At 38.8% G+C, this 22685-nt stretch overlaps 1 protein-coding gene across 1 annotated transcript; it reads left to right on the top strand.

The window, feature by feature from the left end:
- Positions 1–5903: 5903 nt before the first annotated feature.
- LOC138875391 (uncharacterized) lies at positions 5904–16273 on the top strand. Its single transcript, XM_070154217.1, has 11 exons — positions 5904–6553; positions 6602–6808; positions 7439–7880; positions 8412–8903; positions 9383–9455; positions 9595–9621; positions 11343–11413; positions 13921–13996; positions 14432–14594; positions 15668–15728; positions 15785–16273. The coding sequence occupies exons 1-11, from the start codon at positions 5904–5906 to the stop codon at positions 16271–16273; spliced, it is 2751 nt and encodes a 916-aa protein (XP_070010318.1).
- The last annotated feature ends 6412 nt before the right edge of the window (positions 16274–22685 follow it).

The following is a 22685-nucleotide window of genomic DNA, read 5'->3' as shown; positions in this document are numbered from 1 at the left end:
GGGAAGTGTTTGAATGACACATAGAAGGATATGTTCTCTCATGGTTATCAAACAAGTGTTGGGAAACTAGCACAATGAATTCACTAAGGAACACAATTAACACATGTTGTGGAGGTATAAAGAGAAAATAAACATTTGTTATCAGCTACATGCTTCTGCTATATTATCTCCCAACTGCAATAAACGGCCACGTCACGGGCAACCACAATACTAGGAACAAGGTGAGTTACTGCGAGATGTCCCAAGTGGACACAAAAGTTATACTAAGATGGCGACACAAGTTCTTCATATGACGGGGATGCAAGGATCTCCATGTTTTTTTTCTGAGAGACTTTATGCAAATGGTGACCATTCCGATTGACATGAACTCATATGATAGGTGCTAAGGTATGCTCTTATGTTACTAGACAGTGAGAAGGTTTCATGATGATACTCGCAAGAGAGTAGAGTGATTGTTCAAACCATAGAAGCCATATTGAGAAAAAGAGTGACTCGAGAAGGATCGCAACACTGGGATGCTTTACATGGAACTCGACACCACATAGGTAAACTTTACGACGGTGCATGCATAGGTACAAGTGAGCAGATGTTGTCCATTTAAATAAAAAGATCATGTAAGAAATTTATCAGGTATAGTCCCTTGTTAAGAATTTAGGAAAAGTAAGTGGGAGGTATTAATCCTATAGTCATAACCCCATTCAAGGATACAAGTATAGAACTTAATTCCACAAAAATGTAAATAAGAGGATTTGTAAAAGAGAGGCTTCACGAATAATACATCTCACTCAAAGGGTAGATGCACAGAATGGATCATAAGGTTGTCCTGAATCTATCCCAAATCCCACAGCAATATAAGGATTGACATATTACAAAGCGGAGCCAGTGTCAATAAGGGCATACTTCTCACGATATTGAAAAGTCAACATACCTATAACCATATATGTAAAAGCATAGAACTTATTGGGCCCTCCCGAGCTCTGAATACCACCCCCGACTGCTCCACGTCCTAAAGGCGCTATAGATGAAGTAGCTATAGAACTGGCTTGTTACCCTGCACTCCTGCCCATGATCTGGCGAGATGAATGAAAATCTATTTGAAGGTGACCTGACACACCACACATGTAGCATACATTGGTACCATATCGACATACTCCCGGATGACATTTCCCACATTTCACACAACAGGGGTAAGGTCTACTAAACTGACTCGCCCCACCGACCTGATACTCACCACTTTTGCATACCTTATAAACTTCCCCCTTACCCTTCCTCCAAGCTTCCAATGTAGGAGTACCAATTCCAGTATTGGTTTGCAATGCATGCCCTTGGAATTTCCCTGATCTACCACCCCAAACACGTTGCTGGGCATACTCACAACACGACGTTAAATGTTCTTTTCCACATACCGACCAGACCGAGATAGGTGTACCCAACCTAGGGCATTTATTCTTCTTGTGCCCTCTCTTTCCAAAACCGTAACATATCTCAAGAGTCATCCAACATCTCGCGAAGTGACGTTTCTTGCAAACTGAACAATTCGACTCATTAGCACCAACAATCCTCTTTCGTTTCTTAGATGCTCTCACCACACGCTCTGGTGGTGCGGTGACATTGGCAGGGACAAGGACACTTCCCTTAGCAATAAGTTCTTCCAATCCTTCCACGGCTTGGCGCAACCTCCCTACAAACTCTTGCGCAACCTCCCCCAAATTCAATGGCGGGGTTATTCCTTCCTCACTAGTTCGGACTCGTGGATTACTCATCTAGAAAATGGGACATAACAAGGAAATTAGATGTCTATCTTGAGCTCTATAGCACGATCCGGAATATCAAAGAAAGGTGGAATTTCCTAAATGTCCAAATAGCCTCCAACTTATAGATGTGGTCGACTACACACCGATAAGAAGGACTCTACTAGACACGGCTCTAAGACATCCTATGACACTTTGAAAACCTTAGGCTCTGATACCAAGTTTGTCGCGCCCCAAAAACCGTGGAATGCGACCGATGCTCAGCCGAGTAAACCCGACTAAGCAAGCCTATTAGATTTCATTCTACCCAAACTAGTTCATGAACAAAGAGGGAATGTTAACCCACTTTATCAAAACACTAAGCAATCTTCCATTAGAAACTTTCATTTCATTTCCGTTAATGACTTCATTCATAGTTTTCAAAATATTACAAGTTTACAAGTTTAATGAGAAACATGCTCATCAAGGACCAACATTTCTAGTCTTGACTCCCAACATCAACCACCACCCACAAAAAGTCTACGGAGCCTCTAAATACAATAGAAGAGTAATTGGGAAATGTCGGCAACATGTCTCCGGCTATACCTCAAAACGTGATGAGAAAATGAACACAAGATACATGAAATGGCCCCGAGATGGAGTGGGGCTCACCAAGACTGTTGGGAAGAGAATACCGCTATCACTGGATGATGTCGCCTACTGTGGAAACACCTATATCATTAAACGATACAACACCCTCAGCAAAAGGGACGTTAGTACCGTCGAATAGCACTAGTGAGTAAGGCTAAAAGTCCTCTTCCAGAATAGAATAACCATACAAAAAAAGAAACATGAAACAGTAAGTCGAGTCAACTAAATACAAGCTTCCAATTTGCAACATGTAAGTCTTCTAGTTTACAAAAATAAAATAATATATTTATATATATATATATATATATATATATATATATATATATTTGTTGGGTGATTATTAGCACTGATATGAGTTATTCCACCATCGTTGTTGGCACGGAGTCCGATCACGACCCGATCGGCTAGGTCATCCCTTTGGAGATATGTACCACAATCACAATTTTCAAATTTAAATTTCCAGTTTTTGATTCCCAGCACAGTACCACCATGTGTGCGGCATGGCGTCCGATCACGGCCCGTTCAACTAGGCTGCCTTCCCCATATGCCGTGTGGGTTGGCGTTACCAATTCACAAATATTACCAAGTTCATACCAATTAAGGGGAATAACCACAATCCACCTTACACCGGCACGTGTAGTTTTAGGTATGGGCCTTATAACCCACCCTTCCTCGGGTTTGCTAATGATACTCCCAAAAACATTTTTGATTTGATTGGATATTGTACACAATTGTAGTATAAATACAAATATACAAATATAGCATAAACGCAACCATGCTTACCTCAATACCTTTCACCTTTTATAGTTTTTATTAATGTTCTCAATCTCTTTCGATAACAATATTTCCTTGGCCCTTTAGGCCTTTCACAAGGTTCATCTATTACAAGGCACGAAGGCCGCATTTGGTTTTCCACATTTTCATCTCCTTTATTTTCCAAGGATCACTAATCAATATAAATATATCAAATAGTCCGGGAATCATATATTTTCGAGTTCAATAGTAATAGAATCATCAAACACAAGGGATTCTTCCCAAAGAGGAACATGCCAACCAACAATTGAAATACACACTTAAGTTATAAGCAAACAATCATCTCAATTATCCTTGAGTTACCCCTTTTTCCAACATGACAAAAGCACAATTTCAGCATCGGAATGTGTAAGCACTCACATTACATTGAATGTATTTATAAGGCAAAGTGTTATGTAGAACAGCTACTCATGAGCATAGTTGGGGTATAAGACCTTTAAGCTATTCCATTATTTTGAAGTAGTTCATAACGGGTGGGTCAAGGCTTATTTCATAATTGTTTCACATTTTCTCATACGATTCCTTTCTATACATCTTTACAGTTTATCAACAAGTCGACATATTCAATCAAGACATTTAGTACACATAGGAGCAACTAGGAGTATTAAACAGATCGAATTCTTCTTACCCAATTAGTATACTAACCCTCATTTAAATCGTGACTCAAGGCTATACCATTTTGGTAGACAAATCACACTTAAACTTACAAAAATAATATGGAATTCACTTCCGAGAGAGAAAGTTTAGCCTACATACCTTGATTGAGCTTTCCTTAAGTCCTACTATACTCCGAGACTCTTAGAAACGTCAATTTCTTAGGACCATGACAAATCAATCCACAGATTAGAGAGGCGATCATAGTTCTAGCTCACTTGAGCATATTTTCAAACACTAAATGTGCATTATGCTTTTAAAACCATTTTGTGAAAGATCCTACCATCCCTCATCCCATCCTCAGCTCAAGACATCGCCAAATACTTTAAGAACTCATGCATGCAAGATAACAAATCCAATACCCACAAACTTTCTTGATAAATACCCATCTTTAGCTAAATTTGAAATTAAGGGTTAGGGTGTAGAATATTACCTCAAGGATGAAGACCTAGTGTATTTTTCCTTGTTAATCTTTGAAGATTTGAGCAAGAATTGAAGAAAATTTGATGAGGGACACTTTTCCATTCTAGGGCACTCTCTCACTCTAAAAATATCTGATTTTAGCTGAAGAAATGATCCATTGCATTTATTTGGCGAAATGAGGTCATTTTATAACAAAAGCCCAATTTTTTGCATCACCGCGCCATGTGGGGTGTTGCATGGGGCACCGTGGTTCTGAAAAATGTTCTTAAAAAACGTTTTTGAATGCTCTCTGTACCTCCCCACAGGCGCACTGCATGGGGCGCCGTGGTAGAGTAAAATTTTGTGCTGCTTTTAGTAATTTGGTCATAACTTCTGATAGGAGTGTCCGAATGACGAACAATTTGTAGCATTGGAAACTAGATTCAAAGACCTTTCATTTGATAGGTTATTAATCACATAATACCTTATATATAAATAGATTTGCTTGTTTAAAATCTAGACTAGTGCAAGTACCTTTGGAATTTTAGCCTATTATGAAATCTTCCCATTTCGCTTACACTTAAGTCTCTCCTTGGACCCCACCTTACTTATTATATGACTCATAAACTTGTTTACCAAATCCAATTAACCAACATCATATCTATTGCACATAACATATTATAATTAGTCTACCTGGCACCCCGAAATCCTATATTGTTTTGCAAAATTTTTCCGAGGCCTTACATTTTTCCACGTAAAAATCCTGTGTCTCTTTTACTTACAGTTTTACTAAGTATTCTGAGCATAACCTCGTAGAGGACCAGGTACCCTACTGTTCGGTGGACTCATACAAACTAACAATTGGTATCAGAGTGGGTTCCTCCTATCAGGCTAACACCTAGGAAGGATCCTTATGGCTGCTCCACCAAATTTTGAAGAAGGTCAATCTACATACCGACCACCCAGGTTCAAGGGACAATACTATGGGTGGTGGAAAACAAGAATGCATGATTTTATCATGGCTGAGGATTCTGAGTTATAGGATATCATATGTGATGGTCTTTATATTCCAATAAAGGTACTGGAAGAACTCCCATTTTCAACATAAAAAACTAGTAAAGAATCACTGACACAGACAGGAAAGTTGTGGAGAAGAATTTTCGTGCCAAGAAGATTTTGATGTGTGGAATAGGACCTGAAGAATATGATAGAATTTCCGATTGCGACACTGCTAAGGAGATATGGGAAGCTTTGAAAACAGATTATGAGGGAACTACCCAAGTAAAACAGTCTAAGATCGATATGCTCACTACCGAGTATGAACTTTTTAGGATGAAGGATGACCAATCTATTTAAGATATGCACACAAGATTCACTTCCATCATAAATGAGTTACACTCACTTGGCAAAACCATTCCTAGAAACAAGCTAGTGAGGAAAATCCTTAGTATTCTGTCTAGCCCATGGGAAAGCAAGGTGAATGTTATTACTGAATCAAAGGACTTGAAAGAGCTGACCACAAAAGAGCTTATTGGAAATTTGAAGACCTAGGAGATGAAGAGGAAGATAGACAGTGAAAGAAGAGAACCAAAGAAATAAAATAACCTAGTAATCAAAGATGGTAGCAATAACACAAGTGATGAAGACGTTGACATGGCTTACTTAACCAAAAGGTTTCGAGTCAGAAGAAATGGAGAAATGCTAAAAAGGGGCAGCTCTAGCAAACCAAAAAACTATGATCTCTGTCATAAGTGTGGAAATCCTAGACACTTCATCAAAGACTTTCCTCTCTTGAAGCAAGAATTCTCCAAGAACAACTCTGAAAAAGCAGCTAAGAGGAATGCGGTTCCTTTCAAGGACCTCAAAAGAAAAAGATCTACTAACAATGTAATGAAACAGGCTCTTGCAGTATGGGGAGATTCCTCTGGTGAGTCTGAAGATGAAACTGATGTTGGTGATAGTTCCATGATAGAAGTTAAAGGTGAGGAAAATGAATATGACTCAACCTTTGCTTTGATGGTCCAATCAGATGATGATGAAGACGATGACAACAAGGAGGTAAATTTCAGGGATGCTCAGAGAAATTTGAAATCCTACTCTCCTAAGAAGCTCATATCTTTAGCTAGTATATTGATTGATACCTATCATAGTCTTGTGGAGGATAGGGATTCCTTGACCGTAGAACTAGGAGAAGCTAAACAAACTAGAGATGACTTAGTGGCTGTAGTTATTGACCATAAGGAAACAATTGAAACATTGAAAGAAGAAAGAAATGATTTCCTGGGAGTAATTGCAGACCTAAGGTAAACAATAGAGAGACCAAGGACTAAGTCAAAACCTGTAAATTCTAGAAATGGAAAAGAGATAGCTAGTGTGGAACACATTAGGCTTGAAAATGAGTTGAGAGCTATGAGAACTAGGATGTGTGATGAAATTGAGAAAAACAAGAACCTACAAACTGATCTGGAAAGAGTAAAAAATGATCTTGAAAAGTTCCTAAAGTGGAGCTGGTCCTTAGAAGCTATCACTGCCATATACGCTAATAATGGTGGAAACAGGTAGGGAATAGGGTTCCAAAGGGAGAAAACTCCCTACAACCATCACAGCAAGTACGTCATTATTTCTGATAATTGGCTCTATACCGATTGTGGGAACAATGGGCACTTCAAAAAAAATTGCCAGGCAAGGGTTCAATCTGTTCAGAAAAGCAAAGTGTTTGCTGAAAGGGTGACTACAAAAGAGGGACCAGGTTCCACTCACAAAATGCGCACATTACCTGCATGGACTAAGAGAGCCCTTTCTCATCCTCTTGCCTACTACAAGGGACCCAAACTTGCTTGGGTTCCTAAAACTAACTCTTGACCTTCTTGTGCAGGGAACAGTGAAAGGAAGCGATCAACAATGGTTCATGGATAGTGGGTGTTCAAAGCACATGACTGGGAGCACCATGAACTTTCTTTCACTAAAATCCTTGCAATGAGGGAGCGTATCCTTTGGAAATGGGAAAAAGGGATACATTCTTGGAGTTGGAAAAGTTGGGAAGTCACTCACTCATTCTATTGAAAATGTGTACTATGTCAATGGCCTTAAGTACAGTCTCCTAAGTGTCTCTCAGATCTGTGATAAGGGAAACAAGGTGGAATTCTTGTCCAAGATATGTACAGTTACTGATTTGGTAATTGGTGAAGTGGTATTTGTGGCAAGAGATACAAGAACATGTATGTTGCTGATTTTGAGTCCTTACAAAGTGGTGAACTGAGTTGTCTAAAAGGCATTGATGATGATGCTGAACTGTGGCACGCAAGCTTTTCACTTCTGAACAAACTAATTCAGAAGGACTTGGTCCATGGTCGGCCCATGTCAAAGTTCAAGGTGCAAACAATTTGTGATGTCTGTGCTAGAGGAAAACATGTGAAGTCCTCCTTTAAGTCTAAAAGGGATGTGAGCACTTCAAAGCCACTTGAGCTTTTGCATATAGACATATGTGGTCCTTTGAGAGTACAAAGTAGAGGAGGAAAAAGACACATCTTCGTGATAGTGGATGACTACTCCAGATTCACATGGACTATGTTTCTTAGAACTAAAGATGAAACCTTTGAAGTGTTTTTGGCATTTGTGAAGAAAATCCAGGTGAAGATGGAGTCTAGAGTCGCATGCATTAGGTCAGATCATGGAACAGAATTTGACAATGCCAAATTTGATGAGTTCTGCAATGAAAATGGAATTACCCACAACTTCTCAGCTTCCAGAACTCCCCAGCAAAATATAGTAGTGGAAAGGAAGAACAAAACTTTGGAAGAGATGGCAAGAATAATGCTAATCGATAGTGGAATTGAAAAGAACTTATAGGCTGAAGCAGTAAACACTGCCTGCTACTTGGTGAACAGGTGCATGATCAGATCCCTCTTGAACAAAACTCCATATGAGTTGCTGAATGGAAGGAAATCCAATTTGACTCACCTAAGAACATTTGGGTGCAAATTATATGTTCTCAATAATGGAAACGATCAGCTTGGTAAATTCGATGCCAAAAGTGATGAAGGAATATTTCTGGACTATTCTTCTCAAAGCAAACCGTACAAGATATATAATAAGCGGACTCAATGTGTTGAGGAAAGTTTTAATGTTATTTTTGATGAGTAATATTCATCGTGTGAGAAGAGTGTTGAAGAAGATCAAGATGGAGAACCCTTACTAGTCCCTGGTGAAGTCATTGACATGACAAATGGAAAGGCAGACATTATGAGCCAAGTAAAAGAGCTGAGTGAAGACAACACTACCTCATCTTCAATGGAACCAGGTACTTCAATTACAATCACTGAAGCTGTAGAAAGAGTGGTTGATGCAGTTCAGGATACTCCACTAGCACCTGAGAGAACACAGGAAAACCAGCCAAATGTACCCACATTCACTCTAAATGAGCCTCCAACGTCTAACTGGAGACATAAAAGCTCTTATCCTCTTGACAACATAACTACACCTCTAGATTTTGGAGTACAAACTAGGTCAAAATCAAAATATTCACTTGATTTCTCAGCCTTTCTCTCCCAAATAGAGCCCCAGAATATTAAGGAAGACTTGAAAGATGCAGATTGGATTACAGCCATGCAAGACGAGTTACACCAGTTTGAAAGGAACAATGTCGGGGACCTGGTACTTAGACCCTTAGATTGAACCATTATAGGAACCAGGTGGGTATATAGGGACAAGCTTGATGAACATGGAAATACCAAAAAGAACAAGGCCAGTCTAGTCGTTCAAGGCTACAATCAGGAGGAAGGGATTGACTATGATGAAATGTTTGCTCTGGTCGCTCGCATAGAAGCTATTAGAATTCTAATCGCTTTTGCATCTCATATGGAATTCACCTTGTTCCAAATGGATGTCAAAAGCACATTTCTGAATGGACTTTTTAGGGAAAAGTCTATGTAAAGCAACATCCAGGGTTTGAATGTCATGAACACTCTGAATGTGTGTTTAAACTTGATAAAACACTATCTGGTTTGAAGCAGGCTCCTCGAGCTTGGTATGAAAGGCTGTCAAATTTTCTCTTGGAAAATGGCTTTAAAAAAGGGAAAATTGACAAAACCTTGTTTCTAAAGAAATAGGGAAGGAACCTGCTCATTGTTCAGGTCTATGTTGATTATAACTTTTTTGGGGCAACAACTGATTCTCTGTGTAAAGAATATGCAAAACTCATGGGAAGTGAGTTTGAAATGAGTATGATAGGGTAACTGAACATCTTCTTGGGTCTTCAAGTAAAACAGTCCCAAAGGGTACTAATGGGCTTAAAGTCTTTTAAGCTATGTTTTGATGATCTAACAAACTTTTTGTATTGAACCAGATAAAAGACCAGGAATGATAGCAAAAAGTCAGGGGGGACATATGAGGAAACATGTGTAAGTAAGGGTATAAAGTTAGGGAGAACATGTGGTATCCTGTTATCCAATCTGGTTCTCTGAACTCTAACTTCTCGTATTCAACGCTAAGTTTGTCATCATCAAAAAGGGGAAAATTGATAGGTTTTCAATATATTTGTCTTGTGTTTTGATTATCTAACAAACTTAATGTCAAGAACCAGATAGGGAACCTGTCTTACTTGGATTACACTACATCTAACGGATTCCAGCCAAATATGAACTTGCTACAGCTTCAGGAAAGCTTCAAAAGGTAGGAACTCAAACAAGGAAAGCCGTGAAATTCATTAGACGGTCCGTCCCGAAATCTAAAGAATTTTAACATAATATTTACTGAGGGCCCCTCAACTTATGCGTTTTATTTGGCGAGGCTCGTCTCATTTATTATTTAAAGGCTAATCCTAAATGACTATTATTCTTCTATTTATTTGTCTCTAAAGAAATAAGTAAAAGGGGGCCCTAATTAGTTAATATTAGAAAATCCTATAGTCTATCAATTGAAAATTAGTAGACCAAATGCCATTTCAACTTTAGGTCCAAAGAACCCAATCCATATGCTGGATCGAGTTTTGAACTACACGACTCGGTTATTTGATTCTGCTAACATTCATGAATAAGTTAACTGATTCAAATTCAAGTAGACTATTGATATTAACCATTAACATGCAATTACTTGTTCCTACGTCGAAATAGTGAGCTTAACGAACAAAGGAGAGGACATCAATAACTAGCATGTTGGGATGTTTTAAGAGCGCGTTTAACCTGAAATCGGAATAAGCACCACATGTTGAGTTCTGAATTAATTGTAGGTCCAAACAATGCAGATATCCGATTTTTAACTCAACGTTAACTGAAGTCAGTACTAAACTATACTAAGTCTACAACTAATAAACACGAATTAACAGTTTAAACAGTCTTAATTAGGTACAAACTTCACAGTCTACATTTCATTGAGTTATGGATCAAATTGGACTATACAACTACTTATCATCTATATCTACTGAGCTACAGATACAACATCAAATAATTAAGGGCCCGAGCACTTCCATTTCATGTTTACATCTCAAGGTTACATCAAATGGAGCTTATTTGTGTACCTGGATTGGAGTGACCTGAAGAATAAAGAGGAAGTCAGCAGCAGTACAACACGGCAAACAACAACAACAAATAACACCAGCAGACAATAAATTGGAATTCAGAAACAGCTCCCAACCCAGTTTCAAATCAGGAAGACACTTGACCACAACTCATAACCAGTTGTGAAACCAAACAACAACAACAAATAACTCCTGGCAACTAATTGGACCTCAAACTCAACAAGAAAACCAACCAGTGAACCTCAAACACTCCAGTAAACAGACTTTAAACTGGAAACTACAGCCCAACAAATGATAATCAGGCACTTTACTTCAAGCTTGCAATGCTATTTTTTACTGCTTAAAGAAGGATCAAATGCAGAACCTAAGAGGACTAATTGCTTTTACTGAATGCCTTCACTTTTAAAATGTTGTCTAAGACTGCCTTAAAAAAAAAAACTCTCCAACACTTCCTTACTCCCCAGAATATTGTTCAAAGACAGACCAAGCTCTCTAGTCTTTAAGCTTTAGAAACTGATTTTCAAGACTCTCTCTAACTGATTAAAGACTCAAAAGTGATCTCTGAAAACTTGGAGCAGAGAATTTTAAAACTGTTTATGATTCTCAGGGAGTTGGGCTACTGGCTGAGATTTTTGACAAGTTAATTAAGGTAATGAAACAGTAAAAGCTCTCTCAACTCTCTTCCTTCAAGTCCCCCCTCAATGACTGATTCATAGCCCTTTTAATAGGCATACCATTAGGGCTTAATCCACTAACATCTTATCTTTTCAATTCTTTTATTATCCCCCATTACCCTAGTGCTTTTTATTTTAATCATTAATGCCTATTTCAGTCCCTAAAATCAGCAAGTGCATTCCCCATTATTATATGTTCCTTACCATTATTTAATTCAATTGGTATGGGCATGCTATATTTTAATCAATTCCTTTTAAGCCTCCACATACCATTATGTTTTGTTCCCCACTAACACATTATATTAATGGTTAATTAAGTACTTTATTGACAACTCACTACCAAGACCATTTGCCAAACTTTTAAACTCCCCACATTACCCTCCTGATACCCCTGTGATTACTATCCTACCCCAATCCTTTTAAACCTGTATGAAACCTCAGCTATGACCAATTTAAGCCTATCAATTGACTAATGAATTAACTCCCAATCAACAACATTAGGAGAATTCAACAAGGTCAGATTTATATCAGAACAAACTTAACATAATAAACAAGTAGATTCGAATCATTAAACTCAATCACCAATTGAACTCATATCAAATCTAACAGCATTTCAACCAAGATGGGCATTCAATGATTCAAGGCAATAGTCAGACTGGACTATTAAGGTCAAAAATTGATTCACACAGATGCATGAGAATAAGCTATCTATATTGGGAACAAATATAACTCCAAATTAACCTCGAACAAAATGCCGGAACAACAAGTATACTAGCTATGAGCCCTGAGGCTGAGAATACAAAGGTCAGAAGATAAAACAACATCCAATAACTTGAAGAGAACAACTGAACCATAGACATGAACGGACCAATTGACGAAACTATTTAATCGACTAAACAATTTATAGCATATGCTCATCAATAGAAGCAAACTGGACCAAGAAAAAGGTCTGAAAGAGAAGAGAGAAATAAATCGAAAAGATGATGAAATACAATGAAGCTTAAGCAGATAAACAACAACAAAAATAGAAAAGAAAAATAAGAAAAATACCTCAAAATTATATGCTAAACTCCAAACGGTTCCCATTTTAAACTTTGACTCGAACTTTTGAGGTCCAAACGGACCTCAATCGAGTGTTCTCGACTGAAAACACTCGACTAAAGTCGATTAAGAACCTCAAATTTCCCCTTTACTCGGACAAGTTCCAGGTTTTGGCTCTCTAGGGTTCTTCAATCGATTTAAAATTCGACCAGTTCTAGAAAGATTCAAGCCCAAGTAGGGGTGGTTTGGGAATGAGGGAGGTCAGGTGGAGCTGGGGTGTGAACTTGGGACTGGTTGGGTAGGTTTACGGTTTTGCTTGAATCTTCGATTGAAGATCCGAAACAAACTGGGATGATTCGAGGTTAAAGGGGTAGGGATTTGTGTTGAGGGAGGTTAGAAGGTTCATGGGTGTGAATTTGAGGGTCATCGGTCCTCAGGCCGCCGGGTTTACGGCGAAGGGATTTGGTGGCGGCTAGGGTTTCGAGGGTCGTCTCTAAGGGGTCTGAGAGAGACTATGGGGCGAGGGGGGATTTGGTTTGGGGGGTGGGGTATGGTTTGAAGCATATATATATGAAAGGGCGGAATGAATCCAACCCGCTCAATCTGATGAGATCAACGGCTTGGATCTATTCATTAATGAAAACAACATCGCTTCGTTTACCTTGAGACCAGATTGGTCTTTGGATGGGAATGGGTCGGGGCATGGGGGCGATTTGCGGCCGTTGGATCAAATGAAATGAACGGCCTGGATCGATAGGCTTGAAACGACATCGTTTCTTCGATGTTGGGGGTGGACTGGACCGTTAGATCTTAGGAGATCGGCGGTTCAGATTGAACGCGGTCATACGGCGTCGTTTGGTTGGCTTGGTCCATTGGGCCAGATAGGGGTGATTTGGGTTGGTTTTTTGGTGGGTTGGGTGTTTGGGCTTGGGAAATTAATTAAATTGGCCCAAATTTATTTCCTTCCTCTTTTCTTCTCCTTTTCTTTTTATTTTCTTCCTAAATTATTTTCTGAAATTATAAACCAAGTTAACTTATTAAAAATACTAATTATCTTCTAATAACATTTATCACATATAGTTAAATGCCAATTAACAATAAAATCACACAATTGAAGATTAAATGCAAAGTACATACTTTTGTGATTTTCATTCTCGCAAATCCAAATATTGTTTAATTAATTCCTAATTATAAAATTAAATCCTAAATGCACATGTAACACATATTTTTGTATCTTTCTTAATTAAAGTAAAAATAAACATGCACAGACAAGTACAAAAAAATCACAAGAAACACAAAACTATTTTATTTTGAATTTTTGGGAGTAGTTCTTGTAGGGCAAAAATCACGTGCTCACAATAACCTTGAAAAATCTCTAAAGTGGACCTGGTCCTCAGATGCTGGCACTGCCATGTAATTCAAAAATAGTGGAAACATGCAGGGAATAGAGTTCCAAAAGGAGAAAACTCCTTATAACCCTCACAGCAAGTACGTCATAGTTCCTGATAACTGGCTGTGTACCTACTGTGGGAACAATGGGCACTTCAAAAAGAATGCCAGGCCAAGGCTCAATCTATTCAAAAAAATAAAGTGATTACTGTTGGGGGACCAGGTATCGCTTGCAAGAAACCAGTGTTGCCTGCATGGACTAGAAAATATTTTATCTACCCCTTCTATCATAACAAGGGACCCAAACTACTTTGGGTTCCTAAATATAACCCATAATTTAGATGTGCAGGGAATAGTGGGAGGAAGGGGACTGCAATGGATCATGAATAGTGGATGCTCAAAGCATATGACTGGAAATACCATGGATTTTCTCTCACTGGAAGCCCTGGAAGGAAGGGATGTACCCTTTGAAAAATGGAAAGAAGGGGTACATTCTAGGTATGGGGAAGAAAACAAGGTAGAAGTTTGTGTCTAAGCTGGTGATATGAGCTGCTTGAATGCAGTTGATGATGATTGGAAGACTTGGCTTAAAGGATTGGAGGATGCTAGTCTCTCACTTCTAGAGATATTGATGAAGAAGAACCTGGTCCATGGTTTGTCAAATTCAAAGTTCAAGAACACAGAGCATGCAATTCCTATGGGAATGTTGAGCAGGAGTGAAAAGAGGTGCATGATCAGACCTCTCATGAACAACACCCCCTATGAGTTGCTCAATGGAAGAAAACCAAAGATAACTCATCTAAGAACCTTTCGATGAAAATACTATGTTCTGGACAACGAGAAAGACCATCTTGGGAAGTTTGATGCAAAAATCCTTCTGGGATACTCCCCTCAAAGCAAAGCCCATAAAATCTACAACAAACTGGCACACTGTGTGGAAGGAAGTGTTTATTTGCTATTCAATGAGACATCCTCCTCTAAAAAGGAGGAAATAGTGATGATTATGATAATGAACCACTTTTGGTCCCTGGGAAATATCTGGAGTTTCAAATGGGAAGGATGATTTGATGAGTAAGATGAAGGACACAGATGAGAGACAATTCAACATCCTCTTATACTTGTCAAGAGGAACCTGGTACTTCCATCATTACCCCTGACGCTCAAGAAAGAGTTTGAGATGCAGTGCAAGAGACTCCCCAAGTAACCGAACAAGGAGTGCAGGGAAATCCATTTAACTTACCTAGTTTCTCAACCAATCAATCTTCATTTCCAAATTGAAAACACAACAGCTCCCATTCACTTCATAATAAAATTACCCCCTTCATTCTGAAGTTCAGAAAAGATCAAAAACTAGATATTCCCTACCCTTCTAAGCATTTCTATCCTAAAAAGAACCCAAAAATATCAAGGAAGCCTTGTAGGATGCAGACTGGATTACTGAAATGCAAGAGGAACTACATCAACTTGAAAGAAACAAGGTTTGGAACCTAGTACCTAGACCCTCAGACAGAACCATCATAGGGACCCGGTGGGTATTCAGGAATGAGCTGGATGAACATGGATATGCTACAAGGAACAAATCAAGTCTTGATGTCCAAGGATTCAATAAAGAGGAAAGATTGACAATGCATTGTCTTTGAAGAAATGGCGAAGGAACCTGCTCATTTATCAGATTTATGTGGATGACATCACATATGGAGCTACAACTAACTCATTATGTGAAAAATTTGATAAACTCATGAGAAGTGAGTTTGAAATGAGTACGATGGGGGAACTGAATGTCTTCCTGGGTCTTCAAGAGAAGCTGTCCATAAAGGGAACGTATATCAGTCAGAAATGCATCAAAGAACTCTTGAAAAGGTTTGACATGGGAGTATGGAAATAATTGGATCTCTACTCCACCTTACTGCTAGTAGGCCAGACATGTATTCAGTATGGGATTACATGCAAGGTTCCAATCAAATCCTGAGGAATCTCATCTGAAGGCTGTTAAGAGAATTCTGAGATATTTTAAGGGTAGACAGAACCTGGTTCTATACTATACTTCAAGTGATAATTTCAACTTTATTGATTATGCTGACACTGATTACGCAGGTTATCTGGTGGACAGGAAAGGCACATCTGGAGTGGCTCATTACCTTGAATCATGTATGCCTCATGATGTGCTCATTCACTGTGGATCAAGCAAAAAATTGGAAGATTTTGGTGTATACATTGATTGTGTACCGCTTCTATGTGTCAACACCAGTGCTCTCAATATGGCAAAAAACCCGGTTCTACACAAGAAAACTAAGCACACTGATGTTAGACACCATTTTCTCAAGGATAATGTGGAAAAGGGTCTTATTTGTATAAGATTTTGTTGCACGGAAGATCAGATTGCAGATATCTTTACAAAGCTCTGAGCAAGGAACGCTTTGAGAAACAAGATAGCATTGGGATTACTTGAACCTAATTGAGAACCTGGTTCTGTTGACATGATTGTGATAGTCACACTAAAGTAAAATTGTCTAAAGTGTTTTCTGACTAGGCCTAACTCACATCTATACAGTTGCAGGTAAACACGCATGATGATCATAAAAGCTAAAGGTACAGTGTTGAACTTTGGAGGAGAGTTGTAAAAACCCTTTTACAAAAACATGTCAGAAACCTGGTTCCTGCACCATAGGAGAGTAGTAATGTGTTTTTCGCATGCTTATTCTAACAAAAGGATAGCAAAATTAATTTAACTTCCACATCATCCTACTTTTCAGACTTGCAGTTCTAAACCATTGTCTCCCTCTACATCTCTTTAATATTTTCACAACATTCTACCACTTCCTTTACCATGGCCAACAAACAATCGTCTCTTTTGTCCTGCCATCAACATGACTCCCACATCTCCACCTCCTTTAACACTACCACCAAAAACCCACTTCTTCACTATCCTTGATACTACTATACCCATACCGGTTTCATCCTCATCTCCAGTCACCTCTACTCCTTCGTCTCACGTCCATGTGTTGGAAACCCTACTTCTCCTTTGTTCCTGAATCTTTGGGGGAAGAAACTCCATTCTTAGGGGATGAAAGGACTCTGGTGCTTTTTGAGTCTCCGATTCATGACACCATCACAGAAGAACCTATTGAAGAACCTGATTCTCTTTTAGCTGAAACAAACCAGGTGGTTGTCGAAAAAAAAGGGGAAGCTTTTGATTCTGCCTTGTAGAAGAGTAAGCAGAGTATTATAAAAAAAAGAAGAAGAGGTTGATGAAATAGGGGGAAGCTGTGGCTAATAAACACATTCCAGTGGTTGAGGTTGATAAAGATGCTATGGAGGAACCTAGTTGCTTAGTGAAAATATCTACAAAAGGTTGTGGCTGAGAAAGATTTGTTTGAGGGTGACATTGTGGGTGTTGCGAGCAGGAATGGGAAGTCTATTGAAATATTTAGAAAACAAAAGTGGGAAACTGTGGGTTGACATGGTTCAATGAAGACCATATGGCAGGTATGAGACAAGTTTTGGACTTAGGCAACTAGTGAAGAACCTGCGGGAGAACCTACTTGACTAACAGTTGTCTGCAACTACCCGGATGGACTTAGCTCTCAAACCATTGCTGCCTTCTCTTCCAAGCCTCCCTCTTCTAGTGCCACCCATGATCCTCTCAGTGGTCAGTTATCTTTTGCTCTGGTGATTTTATAGCTGTTTTTTTCTTTTTGTTTGTCTTTTTGTGATGACATGTTGGATTTCACCGTGCTGCTCCTGTTGAAACAATCAAATTTCTTATCAATAAAACAACTCTTCTTTTGCTTGTACAATTCTTGTTTTCATTTTTGCTTCTCTTTTCTATCATGACTGTGTGCATATATGTGGCATGAGTTAGATTTGTTGGACTTCTTTATGCCTTTTTGTCTGACTGTGTCTTTTTGTTGATGCCAAAAGGGGGAAGAATAGAGCCAGGGGGATCATATGTCAGGGGGAATATATGTTGTTGCTGGTACCTTATCTGGTCAAGTCAAATAGTCATCAATGTTCAAAAGTTTGTCATCATCAAAAAAGGAGAAATTGATGGGCTTAAAGTATTTTAAGTTATGTTTTGATGATCTAACAAACTTTCTGTATGGAACCAGATAAAAGACCAGGAATGATAGCAAAAAGTTAGGGGGAACATATGAGGAAACATGTGTAAGTAAGGGCATAAAGTCAGGGGGAACCTGTGGTATCCTGTTATCCAATCTGGTTCTCTGAACTCTAACTTCTCGTATTCAATGCTAAGTTTGTCATCATCAAAAAGGGGAAAATTGATAGGTTATCAATATCATTGCCTTGTGTTTTGATGATCTAACAAACTTAATGTCAAGAACCAGATAGTGAACCTGACTCACTTGGATTACACTACATCTAACGAATTCCAGCCAAATGTGAACTTGCTACAGCTTCAGGAAAGCTTCAGAAAGAAGGAACCCAAACAAGGACCTGATACTCTTGTGGTTCCTCATGGCAGTACAAAGTCAATTGGACACAGCTGGAAATGAAGATTCTGCCGCACTGCATTGTTTCTAGCGCCCACACATTCTTTGATCAACTAAAGTACAATGATTCAAGTTACTCAACTCAAGATAATTTGGGCAGTGTGCAAAAGTACTAGATCAGGAACCTGATCCCTTGGGGCTCCCCTAACAGAAGTCCAAGTCAACTATACAGCTACAACACAACTACAGAAAGTGACTGTCCGGAACTGTACAAAGAGGAACACAATAGGGACCTGGTCCCTTACAGTTCTCTGACAAAAGTACAAGTCAACTATACAGCTGGAACACAACTGAGTGATTATCCGCAACTATACAAAGAGGAACATAACAGGGACCTGGTCCCTTAGGGTTCTCTGACAGAAGTACAAGCCAACTACAGTTGGAAAGTAATTGCAGAAAGTGACTGCCTACAACAGTGCAGCAGACAGTGCATCAGACACTTTCCAGTTAGATTGGACATCACCATTGAGATTGGACATCACTAAGGATGTCTTGTGTAATGTAAACCTTATGCAAGGCATAAGATTCAGGTGTAACACTTGCAAAATTAGAAAAGGAAAATATTCTCTCAAGTGTTCAAGAACCTCTCTCAAGAACAAAGTTGCTGCAACCTCAAGGACCTAATCCGCGATTGATGATATCTTAAGTACTTAGGGTTGCTGAGTATTTTTTGTATGTTCTTCATTGTAACTCCTATCTAGATTTCAAAGAAGCATTGATTAGGTTGAGTCATAAGAAAAGTTCTTTGTAACCATAGTATGACAAAGTGGCTTGTGGTGGAAACATCATAAGTTAGTCAAAGCCTTTGTAACCGTAGTGTGACAAAGTGGCTTGTGGTAGAAATACCACAAGTTAGTCAAATTCTTTGTAACTAGGATAGTTATAGAGTGGCTTGTGATGAGAGCATCACAAGTTAGTTGAAGTCTTTGCAACAGAGTTATTGTAAAGTGGCTTGTAATAGGGTGATTGCAAGTTAGTGAAGTTAAAAGCCTATAGGTGTAGGTCATGGTTTTTTGATCCCTTGTGTGGGATTTTTCCACGTAAAAATCCACGGCATTATTTACATTCAGGTTTACTAGCATTCATTGCAAAACCCGATAAAGGACCAGGTACTCTACTATTTGGTGTACTTACACAAACTTAGCACTGTGCCAAACTAATATAGGACCAGATCCCTATATAGTTTGGTTCATCAGTACTTTCAGAGGAAACACATAGAGAACCTGGTTCTTTATACAGTTTGGTGGACGCACAGTCTCTAATAGGTATATTCATTTATCAGCAAAAATACATTAGGGAGCTCTTGAAGAGGTTTGACATGGAAGCATCAAAGGTGATAGACACTCCCATTGATACGGCCACTCGACTAGACATGGATGAAGCTGGGTCTCCTGTGAATCAAACTATGTATAGAGGCATTATTGGGTCTCTTCTCTATCTTACTGCTAGTAGACCTGATTATCATGACCCAAACCGATGGGCCACGATGGGCACCCGGTACCTTACCCAACCAATTACCAACATAACATATCTTTCATATGAGTCTATCATAGGTAAATGAACTAGAGTAAAGCATGAGGGAAAACAAACTTATACATATCGGCAAAAATACACCAGGGAGCTCTTGAAGAGGTTTGACATGGAAACATCAAAGGTGATAGACACTCCCATTGCTATGGCCACTCGACTAGACATGGATGAAGTTGGGTCTCCTGTGAATCATGGGTCTCTTCTCTATCTTACTGTCAGTAGACCTAATTGTCATGACCCAAACCGATGGGCTACGACGGGCACCCGGTACCTTACCCAACCGAGTACCAACATAATGTATCTTTCATATCATTCTATTATAGGTAAATGAACCGGAGTAAAGCATGAGGGAAAACAAACTTATACATATGAAGTACGGGCCTATAAGGCCGGCATGATTCTTTACATACTCGAAACATAGGCCGACCAGGCCATACATGTATCTGTATACATGACATCTGTCTACAAGCCTCAAAGAATACATAATGTCATAAAGGTCGGGACAGGATCCCGCCATACCAATCAATACATGTACTAATCATACTGACCAAAGAAGCAACTCCAGAGCAAATGGAGCGCACCAACACCTTCCACTGAGCTGACAACCTACTTGGAGGACTCTCGACCTATCTATCAGGACCTGCGAGCATGAAACGCAACGTCCCTAGGAAAAAGGGAGGTTAGTACGAATAATGGACCAAGTATGTAAGACACCTAAATAAGTACATAAAAGACATGGAAGAAATATAGAGTAAATGACTCAACCTGTAAGTCTGGATAATTCCGTAAATCATGAAATACTTATAATGTCATGTATATGGGTATGAATGTCATGTCGTGCATAGGTACATATGTTCATAATATCAACCAGCCTCTAAGGGCATCCCATCAAATCATCTCGGCCACTGTGAGCAAAATCGTCAACATATACCAGCTGATCAGGTGGTGGTGCGTATATAACACCATAACCTTTTTCCATAACTCATATACATATATATACATATATACGCGTATATAACGCTGTCTGGGTCGTGGGTTAATGTACATGTATAAATGCATGAAATGCATAAGAAATATGTTAATAAGATTTTTTCGGAATGCCATAAAGCTCAATATGCCTTTCGGATAAACTTTATAAAATATGTTTTTTCTGAGACACATGAACGGACGATAGAATAATAAGGCTTATGGGAGGATAAGAACATACACATCTCTAGAATTTCTACAAATAGAGTAATTTATGGAAGTTGTGCATTTGCTCGTTTGGTTCATTTCATATAGATCATGCCAAAAGAAAGAAGGGTTAGCATTAACATACCTTAACTCCGTTGAGTACTTAATTCATTCCAAGCAATTCGTCAAACAACTCAATTTAATCTACCACAACATAAGGAGATTCAAAATCACTGTTGAGTAAAGTCTATGTCCGAAACTTAAACTAGTAGCTTGTTTACGTAAATTTTGGCAGCATCTCGCCAATAACAAGGCCATCCTCTAATACCATATACTAACAACATCAAGAACACAACAATAACAACATGTATGAATCATGTTCCAGCCTTATCTACATCACAATATACCACAAAACAGCCCACACACCCTAATCACTTCATCCATAAAACGACAACCAAAGTAGTATCCAACAACCTAAAAATATAACAACGAACGACCAAAAAACCACCCTGCCATTATGTGGTGTTTCTCCACACTATTTATCCTCCCAAAATCCATAAAAATAGTAGCAAAATAGATAATCCGATAGCAACACAAAACAGCCGACAAATAGTCCCACAAGTTCAACAACTCAATACTGATTTCGGTTGACTAAAACATGTTTCGACTTGTCTTTTCTTTCAAATTTAGCAACACAAATAACAGTACATAATTAATCCTATTACCCTATAAAACAACCATCAATTCAACTTAAAATTAAGTTCAAAAGCAGCCAACAGTGATGCAACAACAAACAGCATACCGCTCATTCAAAACTCGCTAGGTCTAGTCTTTACGATCGAGTTACAACTTGTACGAGCATAGATAATGGAAGGAGGAGCATAAACTTACCTTGGACTGAGTAGAACCACGAAACCCAGTCCTTATCCATCAATAAATAGTCCCCCAACTCAGCTACATGAAGGAGAAAGAGAAACTAGCAAGCTGTCCGGGGTTTTCGGCACTAGAATCACTTCGTAACATCCGAAATAATCTAGGGTTTGTGTGGGATTTTTGGGAAGGAGTTGCAGGGGTTCAATGTGGTTTTCTTGGTCTGAAATATAGGTGAAAGAAATGAGTTTAATAGACCTTAAAATTACCCTCTTGGCCGACTTTGGAGCTTTTAATTGAGGCCTCTCCTTTTAGCAAGTACGTGATGCACCTACTTGTCACCTACTAATCTGCACAGTCTTGCAAAATGCGAATATCTCTCTACTCCAATGTTGTATCAATGAATGATTTAATTTATTGGAAACTAGACTCGTAGATATTCAATTTGGTAGGTATATCATCCCGTAATTCCAAGTACATAGGGAGAAATTCTCAGCTATATTTGACCTAATTTTCAACATATATATGAACGGAACTTGTGATGACCTTTTCCAACTTTTGTTCCACAACTCGCTTGACTTCAAAACATAAGACACGGATATCATACGACTAAAATAAATCATAAAATAATTTCCTTATAGTGTTAAGCACCCTACTATCATCCCAAAAGTACGTGTTATAACATTACAACTGGTCGACTTTTGACGAAACTTATTTTCTTCAATTTATTTAG

The sequence above is a fragment of the Nicotiana sylvestris genome, chromosome 8, assembly GCF_000393655.2.
Source record: "Nicotiana sylvestris chromosome 8, ASM39365v2, whole genome shotgun sequence".
Taxonomy (NCBI): Eukaryota; Viridiplantae; Streptophyta; class Magnoliopsida; order Solanales; family Solanaceae; genus Nicotiana; species Nicotiana sylvestris.
This window is presented reverse-complemented; position numbering and strand designations above follow the sequence as displayed.